At 41.0% G+C, this 17,909-nt stretch overlaps 1 protein-coding gene across 9 annotated transcripts in view; it reads right to left on the reverse strand.

The window, feature by feature from the left end:
- The window catches only part of ENPP2 (ectonucleotide pyrophosphatase/phosphodiesterase 2), a 100,515-nt gene that overhangs the window by 41,840 nt on the left and 40,766 nt on the right, over nt 1-17,909 (reverse strand). For all 9 annotated transcript variants that reach the window (XM_087890875.1, XM_087890876.1, XM_087890873.1 and 6 more), the window contains exons 3-8: nt 12,492-12,647; nt 9,562-9,687; nt 5,588-5,648; nt 2,766-2,863; nt 1,576-1,655; nt 770-889 (exon numbers count right to left, since the gene is read on the reverse strand). In XM_087890875.1, the coding sequence (XP_087747001.1) occupies nt 770-889; nt 1,576-1,655; nt 2,766-2,863; nt 5,588-5,648; nt 9,562-9,687; nt 12,492-12,647 (641 nt within the window). The remainder of the gene's footprint in view (nt 1-769; nt 890-1,575; nt 1,656-2,765; nt 2,864-5,587; nt 5,649-9,561; nt 9,688-12,491; nt 12,648-17,909) is intronic.

The raw sequence follows: 17,909 nt of genomic DNA on the forward strand, positions 1-17,909 counted from the left end.
CAGGGTGCGGGGTGATGGTGCGCCTCCCCCCATAGCCCATTTTTGCTCCTAGGGGGGTGCAAGAGGCCGAGTGCTGCCTGTCACACCCCTTGTCCACGCCCACCAAGCCATACCCACAGAACCGGTAGTAAAAATTTTTGAATCCCACCACTGACACACAGCCACATCTCTTGACAAGCAGAAATCTTGTTGCCTCTTCAAAGGACATGGCTCCTTAATGTTCAAACAGCCCGTTCAGGAGGCGCTCTGAAATGACCCTCCATTAATAGGCTTCTTAATGATATTAATAATATCTACCTTATTAAATGGTGTGAATAAGATTATTTAAGATTACCCTCAAAGAGGGAAAAAATATCAACAAATGAGGTAAAACAAAATCCTGTTCAATATGCAGCTTCCCTACTTAAGTCTGTTCAGAATTGACAGATCCAGTTGAAAACAATCCTGGAGTTTCCACATAAATGCCCTTTGCAAATGTGTGTATTTTAATGAATGCCTTTAATGAATAGTCAAGGACAGATTTCAAAGTAGTTTCATAAGTCTAGAGAAAGACATGGCTGCTTTAATCATTCACAGGTTTTACATAACCCAGGATATATACCTAGCTGCCATGCTTCAAAAAGGAGCAGGGCGAAGACAAAAGAAAAAGAAAAAATTAGCATTGACTGAATTAACTACTGACTAAAATGAATTGCATGTAAAAGAATGAAAGCAACTAGCTATGTGATTTAACCATAATGGACCAAAGTCAAATAAAACCAATACTTACCGGTTGACCTCCCCACCATCGGTGATTGAATTTCTCTCTTCCTCGAAGGTTAAAAATAGCATCAAATACAGGGTCATACATTGAATTTCCAATTATTCCATGAGATTCAGGGTACAGTCCCTTTGAGCAAAAGTAAATGAGTTAATCAGATCAGATCAGATCACATTTTATTACCTAGAATTCATAACATCTATTTTATATTATTGCTGTCTTCATTTTGTGACTAAACTTGCTACTGAAGCTTCCATTTACAAAGATAATTCTGTTCTGCTCCTTGAGCTTTGGTTGTTTTCTTGCAGGCATTTCATTACCAAGCTAGGTAACATCATCAGTGCTGCTAGACATGAAAACCAGCAAGTTCAGAAAGCACCAAGGACCCTACAGTTCAATCTTGAGCTACATTCTCTTCTAAAGATCATTCTGACAAAATTCCCCAAGACTATACCCTCCAGATTTGGGATTTCAGATCCATAATCGGCAGCCAGCATGAATAGGATGGAGCTGAAGATACATTATACTTGGGGGTACCACTATGGAGCAAGTTTAAGCCACAAGTCTGGCTTGTATTTCAATGATTAGAGTTTGTCTTTTCTCAACTCTTCCTAGATTACATAATCTTGATTATTTCACTGAATACAGTGAATACAAATGGCCATCCTCAATTAATGAGCTGTTTTCCTCTAGTTCAAAAGAGGAAAGTAATCTGGGTAATATATTCAAGAGTCTTAATGTCCCAGCCATGCTAATACTTAAGAAGTATTTTTAAATATATATTTTATGTATGCATGAAGAAAAAGAAAACTTACAGTTGCCAGAGTGTATAAATTTGGGAAGGTTTTGGTTGGATAGACAGGTCTCATGTAGGGGGCATGGGTTCCACAGGACCCTGAAAACAACATGGGACACTGAACACATTCTCACAGACATATATTTCGACACACTATAAAGCTGAATGTATTACATTTGCTTTGAACAGAGGAAGGCTTTTATGGCATTCCTCATTAAGATGTCAACAGCACATTGAACTGTTGACAAATTCAATTTTATGTATGCCGCTCACTTTGAACCACACAACACAAAGTATGATATTTTTCACAAGAACTAAACAAGACCATGCAAAAATTTGAGTTATAGTTGGATTGTTTATATATACATATACACATACATACATATATGTACAACTATCTATATCTATCTATCTAGGTATGGTATCTATCTATCTATCTATCTATCTATCTATCTATCTATCTATCTATCTATCATCTATCTATCTATCTATCTATCTATCTATCTATCTATCTATCTATCTATCTATCTATCATCTATCTATCTGTGTCTGTGTTCCTTGGAATTTGCTCTGAAAAAAATATAGAATTTTATCTATTAGTTTACTTCTCAGTAAACACCTCTCAAGAAAGGTGTTCCTTTCTAAAAGAAACTAAATTTTCATCCTATGCTAAATTTTTATCCTATGCTAACCTGATGTGTATGCAAAATAGAACATTTCTTCCATTCAATTGCTCACAGAGACAGCCAGACATTTAGATTGGATTTGGCATTTTTATTCACCTATCAAGTCCTTGCCAAGGAGCTGGGATAGGCAGTTATGTCGAGGCTTGATGGTGTTAAAGATATTGTCACAGAATGTAAGCTGTTCCAAGTAAAGCTGCCTTTTGCAATTGACTGTTTTTGTCAATTTGTTGATGGTGCTGAAGTGATGCTGCAGATGTTTAGGGATTGCACCCCAGACTTCCATCACTATGGGTTCTATGTTTGGGGTGTTTTTTTTGCCATAGTCTTTCCATTTCTACTTGCAGGTCTTTGTATTTTGTGAGGATGACGATGATGATTTCTGTTTCCATCCAAACACTAATGGAACCCTAACCCTTTTTATTGTATGAGTTCAGACAAAGTTGGCCAACCCAAACCAGCAGAAGTCATGGCCAGACAACAGCTTCACCATTCTGAGATATATTGTTCAAGCATGCCCACTTACTTAGCTTCTCAATATTGCGCATCACTTTTTCACCTTTCTTCATGTACGATGCACGGAAGCCATCCACAGAGAAAATGATCAGCGGAGGGTGAAGAAAACTAAAGAATAAAGATAATTTAGTAAACCGGTAGAACAGACTGCAGTAAGAGCATGCAAGAGAGAACAAATGCAATATCCAATTTAGCAAAACTTTTTAAAAGGTTCCTAGGTATTTTCATCAGGGATACAGATGCTATACACATCTCCAAGAAAAAAAGAAAAATGGTTATGGACACTCTAAATCACTTATTCCATCATTTAGGGCAGTTTTTTCTCATCTCATTCAAGGAGTGTTTTACTGCATAACCTCCAGCTATTTCTTTCTCTGGCTATTTTTGTTTTTGATATTGTTTGAATTTACCTCTTTGTTACTTTTGTCTGTTTTCTATTTGTTTATGTTGTACACTGCCCAAAAAGTGGGGGAGGTTACAAGCACTATAAAATAAGCAAAACAAATGAAAAACTAAGGGAGGCTAACTTGAAAATTATAGGAGGTCAGATCTTAGACTATATTAGATCTTATTAGAAGCAGATTAGAAAGGGCCGTTTTGGAATAATGATGAAATAAAAATGCATAAAATTCCTGAAATAAGAGAAAGATACTTGATAAATGTCTTTTCAAAGCTCAATATTTTTTCAAAGAGATTTTTTACTGCATCACCGGTAAAATTTTCATTTGAACCTGCATTTATTCTGACGCTTCGTTATTTAATCTTGGAAACTACTGTTAACATTTGCAGTGCCATAAATCACAAAGATGAATGCTTAATGCAGCATTTAAAAAAAGACTTGAAAATATTTTGTTAAAAATGCATCCAAAAACATGGACTCAATTAGAATCTGTAACCCTATAATCATTTCCATTTCTTGATCTGTCTGTCTAAATAATTTCCAGTTAGTTCTGCTTTAATGGGTATTAATCTCAATAATGTGAGTTTATTAGGACAGAGTAAGGATTTAAAGTGGAACCACAGCAAACTTAATGGATGGCATTTTAATGGTTCTGCTTTCAAACTGTATTGAAGAATATGACCGAAATAGACGGATATTTTTCTAAGGAGCACACAGAAGAAATTTTCCATTGTGCAGCTGTGTTGCATTGTTCATGTAATTTAATGGAGAGACTAATGATTCTTTTCATTTGCAACACACCTGGGCTTGCTAACCATTTCCTTCCTTCCGCCTTATCTTCTCACATGCACATATATGAGTGCACACTTAAGGAGGGAAAACCTTGTGAGGTTTATTTTATATTTATATCAGTGGTAGGTTTCACATTTTTTTACTACCGGTTCTGTGGGTGTGGCTTGGTGGACGTGGCATGGCTTGGTGGGCGTGGCTTGGTGGGTGTGGCAGGGGAAGAATACTGTAAAATCTCCATTCCCTCCCCAGTCCAGGGGAAAGTTACTGCAAAATCCCCATTTCCTCCCGATCAGCTGGGACTTGGGAGGCAGAGAATAGATGGGGGTGGGGCCAGTCAGAATTTTTACTACTGGTTCTCCGAACTACTCAAAATTTCCACTACCGGTTCTCCAGAACTGGTCAGAACCTGCTGAAACCCACCTCTGATTTATATCCCTTCCCATTACTGAAGCATTTTAGGTACCCACCAATTCTACAAGAGCATTTGAAGAATTTAGAATGTAGAACCAAACAATTTTGCAATGGTCAATGAGCTGCAAATAACAGACTACCGTCTTTAACTAGATCGAGGTTGCAAAATGTTCGTCCTTGACTTACAACCCCAATCGAACCCAAAATTTCCATTGCTAAGCAAGACAATTGTTGTAAGAGTTGTGACTTAACTAGCGGTGGGTTGTCCCCGGTTCACACCAGTTCTATAGAACTGGTAGTAAAACTGGCAGGAGGCACCACCCACTGACCCCGATGTCATCAAAATGCTTCTGCACATGTGCAGAAGAGCGCGCATGCACACTTGCTTCATTGCGAACCGGTAGTAAAGGTAAGTAGAACCCACCCCTGGACTTAACATGACTATAATTAAGCAAATCACAGCAGTGGTTAAGCGAATCGTGTGGTTGTTAAATGAACCTGGCTTCCCCCGTTGACTTTGCTTGTCGGAAGTCAGCTTGTTACAAATGGTGATCACATGACTTCGGGGCATTGCAACCGTCATAAATACATGCCATATGTACAAGTGACTGAATTTTGATCATGTGACCATGAGGATGCTACAGCCGTTGTAATGTGAAAATCGTCACATTACTTTTTCAGTGATGTTGTAGCTTCAAACAGTCATTGAACAGGTTGTAAGTCAACAAATGGTAAGTCAACTAGTTAGTTGTATTTGGTCCTGGACACACAAGTCCTATGGTCTTTTGATCAGCAAGTCCTGCCTCTTATTGAGTTGGACATCAACTTTTGGAAGAATATAAATATATTTAATTTAGGAGTGGTGCGGTGGCCTAGAGGTGTAGCTCTCGCCTCTCAATCAGGAGGCTGTGATCCTAGGGAGAGGCAGATATTTCTCTCTCTGAGCACTCTGAGAATATGTCTGCTGAACAAAACTCCATACTGGCAACAGGAAGGGCATCTGGCCATTAAAACACTCTGCTAGCTCCATTCACTTGCCCAGACTCCACCTTGCAAGGGATTATGGGGTCGTTAAATGAAGATGAGAAATATATTTAAGTTCATGCTGATTTCTGTGGATCAGGCAATTCCAATGTTAAAGAAGTCACACAACACACAACTAATTTGGCAACTAGGGGAAGCCAAAACAGGGTTTTTTTTTAATTTCAAAAAGAAAGTACCCTGCTTACCCTGCTGGACATACTGGAGTCCGAATATCCTCACAATCATCCATGACCCAGGGAGTGTCTCCTAAAAGAAAACACATGTAATGTGAAGGTGGGTTAGGTTCCAACTAAGTCCTATCCTGTGCATTACGATTGCCAGGATTTAGTTTCTTTTGTTAAAAAAAAGCTTTTTATTAGTTCAAAATTAAAAACATTGGACATAGATATGACATCACTGGTCCCAAGCATCTTCCAACACTTTAAATTAATACAAATATACTAATGATAATATAATAATATATTCCTTACACCTTATTTAAACATAGTATAATAATAGTAATTTATACCTAGATTTATTCTCAAGTAAAGAGACATTGGATTGCAACAGCAGGACACCTCTGCATTCCCTATATTGGCTCAAATCCCAATGTGGTATCTGGAGGTGACCATGTACATACCAGCAAATGTTTTGCTACAAGTTTCCTCCCTACCCAATTTTTTAAAGTTTATTTTCATTTAAAAAATAATAATAATTGGAAATAAGCATGCCAAAAAGTCAAGTGCCAGTTTCAAATCAAGCTGGCATTTCTAGTGATGCTTCTGGATTCCAAAAAGTTGCAGTCTGATGGTTAATGTCAGGCAAAAAAGAATCAAGACCACACATTAAGCTCCAGTTAAGATGATTTATTGCTCATGCCTATATACTCAAATATCTGGTTGGTGCTAAATGGGAGTTAATGGAATTCAAATGACATTGGACATAGACCATTTTTGGGAACATAGTGATTCCAGGCTGATTACTCTCTTGAGTCTGCCCCCAGGCTCACCTGTCCTTCTCCTATAGTTATTTTGCTTTCTGGTAGAAGGCTGGCTTCTGGCTGGCCATAGCTGTCACAACCACTGTCTTTTGAGAGGTACCACAACATGATTTTATAAATCCAAAATTGCCCTTAATTCCCCCCCAAATTTGGAAACTATGCAGATATGTCTAGAAGGAAGACACGTTCTATTTGCTAAGCACTCTGTTGGCTTGTGAGTTACTCAGGTCCTATGAATTGTTATTTAGTGTATCTGCAAGTCAGGTGACTTTGCCCTGTTCAACAAATCATGAGGTAAAAAAAAAATAACTTAGTGAGATATGTGAGCTGAGCTTCTCTCTAATGTATGCTCACTTTAATTTTGCTCTCGGGGCCAAGCTTCAACTTCCAAGTAATCTGAGCTGTTTAAAAAATAGGTAATTTGTGAAGATGGTCTGCAGGCATATACTGTATTTTGCATATACTGTATTTTTCAGAGTATAAGATGCACTTCCCCCCCCAAGAGGCTGAAAATTTGGGTGTGTCTTACACTCCGAATGTAGCCCCGCCCACCTGCCGGCCCCCACCCTTCACCAAAGCACACTGCCACTGATCGCCGCCTCCACGCATCACATTTTTGCCTCTGCGCATCACATTTTAGGCCTCTGCACATGTTTGGCCTCTGCTTATCGCATTTTTGGGCAGCGATCGGTGGCAATGTGCTTTGGCGATCCTCGCAGCCTTGAATGCCTCTCAAATAGAGCGTTTGGAGGCTGGAAATGCGAGGTGCGGAGCCCAAAATGGCAACCCAGAACAGCTGCTGCCTTGTCTTACCGCTTCCACACTTCGCCTGCTTTACTCACTGGAGCTCCCTCCAACGATCAGATGTGCTTTTGAAGCTTCTAATCAGCCCCAACGAGCCCCAATGTGTGCGCTCACAACCAGCGAACTAATGTGCTGAAGCTGACCAGGCTAAGAACGCTAGCCAGATGAATACCTGGTAGGCAGAGGCAGATTCCCCCCCCCTATTTTCCTCCCCAAAAACTAAGGTGCCTCTTATACTCTGGAGCGTCTTATACTCTGAAAAATACGGTATGTATCACATGCATTCGCACTATTAATGCCACTCTGAAGCAAATTCTGGAAGCAGAGTAGCTGTCCTGATGTCCCCTTCATCCTTGCCTTTTAATGCTACAGCTTCCAATACCTTGCCTGAAGAGAACAGTGTTGCAAGATGAAAACTTGGCCCTTGATGACGTCAATTACGGAAAATAAAATCCTCAACCTCCCTCCACTTAATAGCAAGCACAAATGCAAAACAAACTCCCAAAGTTAATATTACCAGTGGAAACAACTTTTGCAGGGGTAGCTTATGTTTGTTGGTTGCAGCAAGGACAGAGAAAGCCTTGTGGCACTTACAGACTGACAGATTGTTATGACACAAGCTGTCATGGACCAGCTTTTATGGAGCCACAGCCATGTTTTGTTTTGAGCAACAGAAGTCCGTTTTTGCATTGATAGAGGACGCAGAACAGAAATTTGAATTAGTGGGGTTAGGAAAAAGGCACCTTTCTGGATTCAAGTAAGAGACAAAAATAGATGCATTTACAACCCTTTTTTTTTTAAAGAGATAAAGTTCAAAAGATATTCAGTAGTAGAACATTGACTATTTCAAAATGAAAGAGCTTGGCTTGCAGAACAAGGAACTAAAATGGTCAGGCAATGTTCAAAGAGTAACGTTTGAAGAGCTTTCCATGCGGTCCTTGAATAGGAGAAACAAGTGAAGAGATAAAACATATTTTCCTCTGGAATAATGTATTACTTTTATGAAGAGCCAGTTTGGTCCATTCGTTAAAGTGCTGGATTAGGAAAAGTTCTAATCCTGGCTTGTACATGGAAACCAGAAGGGTGGACAGTAGGGTGATTCGGGGCCAGTCACTTTCTCTCGGCCCTAGACATTTCTGAAAATGTTGCCATGAAAATTGCATGGAGCCACTCACTTTCCTTTTGGTTAGGGCTAAGTTATGGAATCCTTTCTCCACTCCCATGATGGCGAATATATGGCACGCGTGCCCCAGGTGGCAAGTAGCGCCCTCTCTGTGGGCACACAAGCCGTCACCCCAGTTCAGCTCTGCCGCACATGTACACGCGCCTCCCACCAGCCAGCTGGTCATTGAGTCTCTGCCGCACATATGTGGGGGGGTGCATGCGGGGGGGCCACGCATGCTTGTGGGAGGGCACGCACGTGTACGGGGGGCATGTTGTGTGCAGGGGAGCATGTGTGTGTGCAGGGGGGCATGCACACATGTGGGGTGGCCATTCACACATGCAGAGGGCCGCACACACATGCGGGGGGCGGGGCACATGCGAGGCGCACACATGCGTGGGGTGTGTACGGGGTTGCAAGCGTGGGGCGCATGCATGGGGTGCACATGCAGGGGGTGGGGTACATGTATAGGGGCGATATGCACATTGCATTTTGGGGGTTCACACGCACGCGCTTTGGGCACTCGGTCCGGAAAAGGTTAGACATCACTGCTCTACTCCATCCATTTCCCAGCAAAGACCACTGGCAAAAAACTTAACCAAGATTGAGGAAGTTAACCCATAAGCAATAGAAAAGCTATTTTGGTGGCCAATAATCCGATACTACAGACTCCTTGGGGCAGCACGATGGCTCAGTGGTTAAGATGCTGGGCTTTTCAGCTAGAAAGCTGATAGCCCAGGTTTGAGACCTGTGTGTTATGTAAAGAGGTGAGCTCCCATCCTCGCCCCAGCTCCAGCCAACCTAGCTGTTCGAAAGCATGCCAATGCAAGTAGATGAATAGGTACCACTTCAATGGGGAGGAAACAGCACTCCATGACGTCATGCTGGCCACATGACTGCAGAAACGTCTTCAGACAGTGCTAGCTCAACAGCTCTTGAAATGGAGATGAACAACACTCCCTATAGATGGCAACAACTAGCAGAGTAAAATCCACAAGGACTCCTTAAGAAGTTGGCATCTTTTTACTGCATTCGCATTGCCATGCACTAATTAAGAATTGTTATGGTTATCACATTACAGGTTTTATCAGGGATTTGTCTGATTTGTCTCCCTTTGCACAACGGCGGGGATGATCATCCTTGCCGAACTAGTAGCTACAACACTTCAAAAACACTTCTTGATATATAGGAAGAAAAAAAATGGGAAGAAATACCTTTGCAAACCACTTGATAGTTACTACAGCAGTCTCCTCTTGCTAAACAGTCTTCTGAACAGTGGCAGGCATGATCTTCATTCCTGGTCTCTCCACAGCGCTCTTTGGTACATTCCCAACCGCCGGCTGGTGTCATCGCAAGGGCAGAAATGTTTTAAAAACAAAGCAGCATATTTTGAGGCAACCGAATGGCATTATAATCACTCAGTAACATCCAATACATTCCCTGAAGTCTGTTGTGAACATTCTAAAAAGGCAGCGCAGAAGAAAACAGCAGATCTACCATATTCTTAGAATATCTGCTTAATGATCACAGCATTGAAATACATCACCCTTTTCTCACAACTATAGATAAAAACCGTATTTTTCGGAGTATAAGACGCACCTTAGTTTTTGGGGACGAAAATAAGAAAAAAGCTGATTGGCAGGTGGATCGGCCTCCCGGAATACCCCCAATTCATCCCAGAGGTGAATTTTAGCAACAGATTCCTTGGTTGTGAGCTTTGTGCCTAGTTTTTTTTTTTTTTTTTTTTTTGCTTTTTTTCTTGCCTCTGAAACTTCTGAAACTCTGTTTCAGAAAAACCTTTTTTTCCTGCCTCTAAAAGCCTCCGAAACAAGAGCTTCAGAATAAAAGCCTCTGAAGCTCTGTTTGGAGGCTTCTTTTCTGAAGCTCTGTTTGGGGGCTTCTTTTCTGAAGCTCTGTTTGAAGGCTTTTTTTCTGAAGCTCTGTTGGGGGCTTCTTTTCTGATGCTTTTTTCAGCCTCTGAAACCTCCATTTGAGAAGCTGGGCAGGGCTACATTTGGAGTATAAGATGCACCCAGATTTTCACCCTCTTTTTGGGGGGGGGGAAAGGTGAGTCTTATACTCAGAAAAATACGGTAATTCTTGGTTGAAATATTTTCTAAACAGCGCTCTAAACTGCTGTTCTGTTACCAGACTGATTCTCCACATTTGAAAAAAAAAACAAAAAAACCCAAGGACCTCATTCAAACATTGCCGCTAACCGTTCTTGCGATTCAGTGTCTGTGATTTATGGTTGAACACGCTTGATACCTAGCCAACATCTATGAAAAGTAACATCAGCAGGAAAGTGAGCACAGGTAATCCTCAACTTATAACCGTTTGTTTAGTGACCGTCCGAAGTTACAATGGTACTGAAAAAAGTGACTTATGACTGTTTTTCACAAGACCATTGCCACATCTCCATGGTCACGTGATCAAAATTCAGACCTTTGGGAATTGGCTTATATTTATGATGGTTGCAGTGTCCCATGGTCATGTGAGCATCTTTTGTGACCTTTTGACAAGCAAAGTCAACGGGAAAGCCAAATTGACTTAACAATTGTGTTACTAATTTAACAACTGTGGTGATTCACTTAACAACAGCCTCGGTGGTGCAACAGACTAAAGTGCTGTTAAGTGCTAGCACTTAGCTGCCAGCTGCCTGCAATTAGTGCAGATTCGAATCCAGGCTCAAGGTTGACTCAGCCTTCCATCCTTTCAAGGTAGGGAAATTGAGGACCCGGATTGTGGGGGCAATAAGCCAGCTTTGTATAGAACAACACCGCTTAGGGGGGGCCGAAAGCCCTAATAAGCAGGTACAGTATATACAAAAAAGTATGCAGGCTATTGCTATAATGCATTGTAAGACGCCCTGAGTCTACGGAGAAGGGTGGCATATAAATTGGACTAATAAATAAAATAATAAATAAATAAACATCTGTGGCAAGAAAAGTCATAAAATGAGGCAAAACTCACTTAACAACTGTTAAAAATCCTAACCCTAACCCTTACGTAGCAACAGAAATGTTGGACTCAACTGTGGTCATAAGCTGAGGACTACCTATAATAGTTCTGCCTTTTTTTTCCTCCTTCTATAACAAAAATCTGACAAATTCAATCAACATGATACTTAAAACATGTAGCAGAATTTGACAGATGCTTAAATATTCATGCCTGTAAATAAATCCATGTTTACACGCAAGGTAGTCACGAGAATGAAAACTTATCGGTTCCATTTCAGATTTAATAGTTTAGCACGTTGCCCAAACCTCTTATTGCTATAAACCTTCCAAGTCAACATTATAAATTATTTAAGCCACATCTCTTTTAAGGAAAGGGTGGAAGAGTATCACAAATACATCTACACTTGTAGTGTGACGACTCTACTTTTCATACAGATCTTCTCCTGTGTGAAAAATGGATGGAACACTGGACAATGGAGGAAGATTATAAATGGATGAGGCCATCCCCAGGTCTCTGTAAAATATGTGTGAACAAGCCACGGTTATTCCCCAATAAATATCTTGTTTGGAATGCTTTAGCATTTGTGCTTCATGCTTATCAAGCAATGCCTAGGCAAAATGATTGCAGATTGCACTGTTTTCACTTTCCCCAATCGGTCTTTGAAAAGGACCAACAGTCATGCAAACATAGTTAAAAACAGGGTGGATAAAAATCAATGATTTTTTTTAAAAAATCAAAAAAATCAGATTTTTTTGATTTAAATCGGATTTTTTTGATTTTTATCGAATTTTTTTTAATAAAAAAATTTTGGGGTAAAAATCTATCGTAAGATAGTTTTCTATTTAAGATACATAAATAATTTAGTTTATTCAGCATGAAATGGAGCTTAGTTACGTAGCATGAGGCTGTATATTCTGCAACACTGGGACTATCGGTGAGTCAACAGTGGGTCAAAGGAGTAGCAGAGATGACAGTTGCTCTTTAAAAATTATGATTTAAATCGAGTTGATTTAAATCAAGTCTTTTTACTAGTGATTTAAATCATGATTTAAATTGTGATTTAAATCAACTCGATTTAAATCAAATCCACCCTGGTTAAAAACACTGCTTGATAAAAATAGTCAAGATAAGTCTTCATTAGCATTGTTCTTTCTATGGAGCAGGGACTTAAGTTGCACCCTACCTGTCTTTAAACACAGTTCATCAAAGTCAACACAACAGCTGCTATAGCTCTTGCACAGGTTGTCACAACGGCAAACTGGAGGCTCTGCTTCATCAAGTTCAAAGCATCGGTTTTTGCAGGAGCCATAAGTACTGATCCAGGGGGAATCTGATAAGACTGAATATCAGAGAAAGAAAGAGAGAGAGAGAGAGAGAAATACCACACCATAAATTAAGTCATTATTGGTTGATCAAAGGTTATTCAAAGGAGGTTAACCGCTCAACTGTTTCATCCAAGAAAAATAAAAGGATATGGTACAGAGAGCTAAGAGACAGATGCAAGAAACAAAATATCATCAAATAAAGAGTGGATAGATCTCTCCAATCACTTTTCTTATCCTGGATTAACCTGCAATAAATCAAAGCTGCATATATTCTGTGCCAAAATAACATTCCACATATTGCATGAAAAACCCCATATTTTGACCAAAGTCATCCAAATTAAAGACTGCAGACCTTGGATATAAAATGAGTAGACTGTCAAGAGAACTGAACTGAATATTATTTGGCCTAAAGAGGAGAAAAGACAGGACAGAATGTTACAGAAAGTAGGTGCCTTAGAGGAAAGACTCACATCAAGCCGAGTTATTAAAGATGATCCTAGAATGTAGGTCTTCAGTAAAATCAAAGGGCAAATCTGTGCTTGCATGAAGAGGCATGAAAAGGATTCCAAGTTGTTATTCCGTTCTTTAGTAGAATAATAGAATTGGAAGGGACCTTGGAGGTCTTCTAGTCCAACCCCCTGCTCAAGCAGAAGACCCAGTGATGATTAACCTTTTTGGTGCCAAGTGTGCAAAGTGCACGCGAGCACGAAAAATACATCCGTGTGCCCCAATCCCCTAAATGCAATGTGAGCGCCCCCTGCACATGCGCCCCACCCCTGCATATGTGCATGCGTTCCCTGCGCATGTGCTCCCCGTGCATGCGCCCCGACCCCCAGCTCCTCTTTTGGCTTCCAGGTTGGTGCAGGAGGTTTTTCAGGCCCAAAATGGGGCATGGCGGGGGTTGCAATTTCCGCAGTTTCTCCATCCCCCCGTGCCAAGGCTTTCTCCTCCATTTCTGCCTTCCCCAATCTCCGGAGTTTCTCTCTGTGTGCCGAGGCTTTCTCCTCCATTTCTGCCACGGAGAGGCACTTGTGGAGGGTGGAACCTGCGGAGATCGGGGAAAGCCCTGCCCCTGTGCATGTATGGCAGAGACCTGAATACCAGCTGGCCGGCGGGAAGCATGCACTCATGCGTGGTGGAGCTGGCCTGGGCAACGGCTGGCATGTCCGCAGAGAGGGCTCTGTGTGCCACCTGTGGCACGCGTGCCAGTGGTGGGTTTTTACCGGTTCGCCTCGGTTTGGGAGAACCGCTAGTGGCGGCAGTGGGAGGCTCCACCCACCTGTCCGGATATCATCACAGATGCTTTTTGCATGCGCAGAAGGTTCTGTGCATGCGCAGAAGTGCTGCACACAACAAAGCGAATGTGTGCGTGCTCACAGTTCCAAACTGGTAGCGAAGGTAAGTGGAACCCACTAGTGATGTGTGCCATAAGTTCGCCATCATGGCCCTATACCCGTGGTGGCGAACCAATGGCACGTGTGCCACAGGTGGCACACGTAGCCATATCAGTGGGCATATCAACTCAGCTCTGGGGTGCATGCACGCGCCGGCCAGCTGATTTTGGGGCCTTCTGGGCCCACCAGAAGTAGGGAAACAGGCTGTTTCCTGCCTCCGGAGGGCCTGGGGGGTGGGGAAGGCCTGTTTTTCTTTCCCACCTATCTTCAGATCCTCTCTATGCATCTGGGGAGGGCGAACCGGCCTTTCCCACTCCCTCGGAGGCCCTCCAAAGGCCTTAAACGGCTCATTTCCCACTTCCCACAGGAAGTGATGTTTTTTGCTCCTGGAGAGGCTCTGGAGGCTGGGGGACAGCAAAAAACATCACTTCCTGTCCCACCGGGAGTTGGGAAATGGTCCATTTCAGGCCTTCGGAGGGCCTCCGAGGGAATGGGAAAGGCCGTTTTCGCCCTCCCCAGATGCATAGAGAGGATCTGGAGACAGGTGAGAAAGAAAAATGGGCCTACTGGGCCATCGCGTGCCAGGAGCGGGGGGGGAGGACTGGCACATGCATGCGCAGGGCAGGGCACATAGAATTATGGGTGTGGACACACATGCGCGCAAACCTCCCCCACCCCCCGTTCCTGGCACATGATGGCAAAAAGGTTAGCTAACAATGCCCTATACCATTGCAGACTTCTTCTTAAAAGCCTCCAGTGATGGAGCACCCACAACTGTTAGGCAATTTCTCTTAAGTTAATTGTTTCTCGTCTTGAGTTCTGGTGCTTTGGAAAATAGGTTGGCCCTTACTGTGATTAGACTGAAGACACTTTCCCAAGGATGTAGTTAAGGTAGGTCTACTGTTTCCCAGGAATATTGAGCACTGGATGCCATCTTTTAAAGGTTATGTTCTTTCTTTACATGTAAGGATCAGCTTCTAAGAGTCCTTCTCATTTTGTTCCCAAGGATTCAGCCAAGCAATTAAATGGGACGCTATCCAAAAAGCAATCACTTAAAGGACAAAACACACTCTTTTTGAAAAAAGACACCCATGTCTTTGCCAAATCTAGCAATTTTCTTCTTCCGAGAGAGATTGAATAGTGTCACAATTTAAAAGCTTTTTTTAATCTTGGGCATCATCCTTTTTTTTTCATGTTTTATTTGTATAACATTCAATTTCCATCAAATAGTGTGTAATCTGGGTACAGTTATTTTTAAACTATCATAATCCACATAATATCCATAATATTAATAATATAATAATATAATAACAGTAATACTTAACATCATCTTTTTTAACAACTTTCACATTAACATTTCCTCTTTTTATATCTCCTCCTTCCTAACTTGTTTCTGTTGGCTAGCCATTGATAGGATATACCCCATATCAAAAAAATTCAGTTTCTTCTTTATCCTTAATAGTAAGCATTAATCTATCCATTTCTCCGCATCCTAATATTTTCTTAATTACATTCTCCTCAGAAGGAATCTCATCATTTTTCCATTGTTGTGCAAATACAATTCTAGTTGCAGTTAATATATGCAAGACCAGATATATAATCTTTTTATCATATTTTTCCGGTAGAATGCCCAACAAAAATATCTCTGGTTTCAAATCTATATGTTGCTTTGTAATTTTTTTCCAACCAAGTATGTATTTTCGTCCAATATTTTTTAGCTTATGGGTTAGGGTTAGGGTTAAACTAGGATTACACTCTTTTTGAAAAAAAGATACCCATGTTTTTGCCTAGTCTAGCGATTCTCTTCTTCTGACAGAGATTGAATGGTGTCACAATCTAAAAGCTTTTTTTTAATCTTGGGCATCCTCCTTAATTGTTCTGCAAAATATTAATGATTCCTTCTCCCCTCTGTTGGCCTTCACCATAGGCTATTTTCTATAATTAAATAGTTGTGGTAGCCTTTTTTTATTTCTTTAGTATAAAATGCTCGTTATTCTAATATCAGAGCAAACATCTGAAGCCAAAGTGTGAAACTTGAACTCTTTCCCAGGAATGATGGAATAAACATTAAAGTATGTTTGGTTGCTTGTAATAAAGATATTGTGGTGATATGGCTTATTGTTTTATTTTTTCCATGTGTTCTGGCTTAATCTAAGAGTTTCATGAGGACAGAAGGATTATGTTTAATAAGTATAAAGACAGTTTATAAACTTGTTTTTTTTAAGAGTTAATCTGTTTTCAAAAAGGCCGTTTAACAATTCTAGAACTATTAGTTTAGTCAAAGGAAGCAATCCAGTGCTTGGGAGAATATGTTAGGCCTAACACCTCATTAAAGTGTAAAATCACATTTAAAAATCATTCTAAAAACTAGAAGCCACTGAACTCCTTTAATTCTCATTGACTCTTAGTTTCTCCTATACTCATCTATCAAAATACAGAATAACTTTTCATACGATGACGATGCTTTTTCTCGTGGCCTCTCTCATAGTTTCATTTACCTGTTTTGTTTAGCTTAACTGATTTACAAAGTTTGCGCAACTGAGGTTTTTCTGCTTGGATTGGAACTATTCCAGACTGCGATTATAGTTGGGGACATTATGACAATTGTTGCGGCGCAAGCAGCCTGGACAAGTCCATATGTAATTGTTTGAAATTAAAATGCATGTAAGTAATACTGTGTATAAGAGAAAGAGAAGAGTGGGAGGGAGAGGGAGAAAGGAAAGGGAAGGGAAGGGAAAGAAAGGGAAGGGAAGGGGGAAAAAGAAAGGGGAAAGGGGAAAAGGGAAAAGGGAAAAAAGAAAAGGAAGGACTTATTTAAAGAACAGCTTTCCACTTTTTAAAATATAAGACACAATATTCTGCTTACTCTGGCCTTGTACGGAATGTTATGCTTATATTCAAGTTCAGGTTAAAAAACCAACTTCATGAAAAAAAATAACTGCATCTTTTAGTTCCCATTTGCTGGAGGGTAAATTTACCATATGACAGGAAAAGTTACTGTATGATGGAAAGAATGCAATTTTCTTTTTGTTTCCTTTGGAGACTGCTTCTAAGATTTATGCAAACCATGTTTATATCGTCTCCAAATGATGGGGTCACTAACCATGCATCACAACTGAGCATGGTTCAGCAGAGGTAACTTTTTTTTTTCACCTGCTTAATTTTCCCAAAAAAAAAACCCAAACAAACAACTAAATGAAATGGGTTTGCAAGAGATGGACAAGGACAACCTAGGACAAGATTATAAATTAGGGGTTGACTTTCATGCTATTGGTTATCATTCTATTGGTACTTCTCAAGATATTGAGATGGTTAGTCTGTCCTGCATGGATCCAGGAACTCTAGGAAACCTGTGAAATCAAAGCAGCTGTTTGCAGCTGGTATAACATGGGAGTGGAGTAGAGCTGTGACCTTGAGGAAAAGCATATGAATTTTGTTTACTATGTAAGATTCACACAATAATTGTTATCCTTGATATGGACTTGTTTTCATATTCCGGACAGCTAGAGCAGACAACAGCATTTCCATTAAAAATGGGATCCTCTTTTTAATTAACTCATTTATAATGGAAAGCTTCTTAGCTGTTCCAGCTCTCTAGACCAGGGTGTCAAACTCAAAGCCCTTGGGCGGGATCTGGCCCATGGGGTACTTAGATCCGGCCTGTGCGGCCACCTTGGAAACAGCGAAGGACCGGCCTACAGTGCCTCTGCCAGAGAAAAGAGAGCCCTCCCGAGCTCTGTTTTAGGCTGCAACGACCTCCTGCAGCCTTCTGCCAGCAAAAACAGAGCCCAGGAGGGCCATCAGAGGCCATCCAGGCTCCATTTTTGGGTGCGACAGCCTCCTGCAGCCTTCTGCCAGTGAAAATAGAGCCAGGGAGGGCCG

Source organism: Pantherophis guttatus, chromosome 3 (assembly GCF_059756535.1).
Source record: "Pantherophis guttatus breed Tessera chromosome 3, ASM5975653v1, whole genome shotgun sequence".
NCBI lineage: Eukaryota > Metazoa > Chordata > Lepidosauria > Squamata > Colubridae > Pantherophis > Pantherophis guttatus.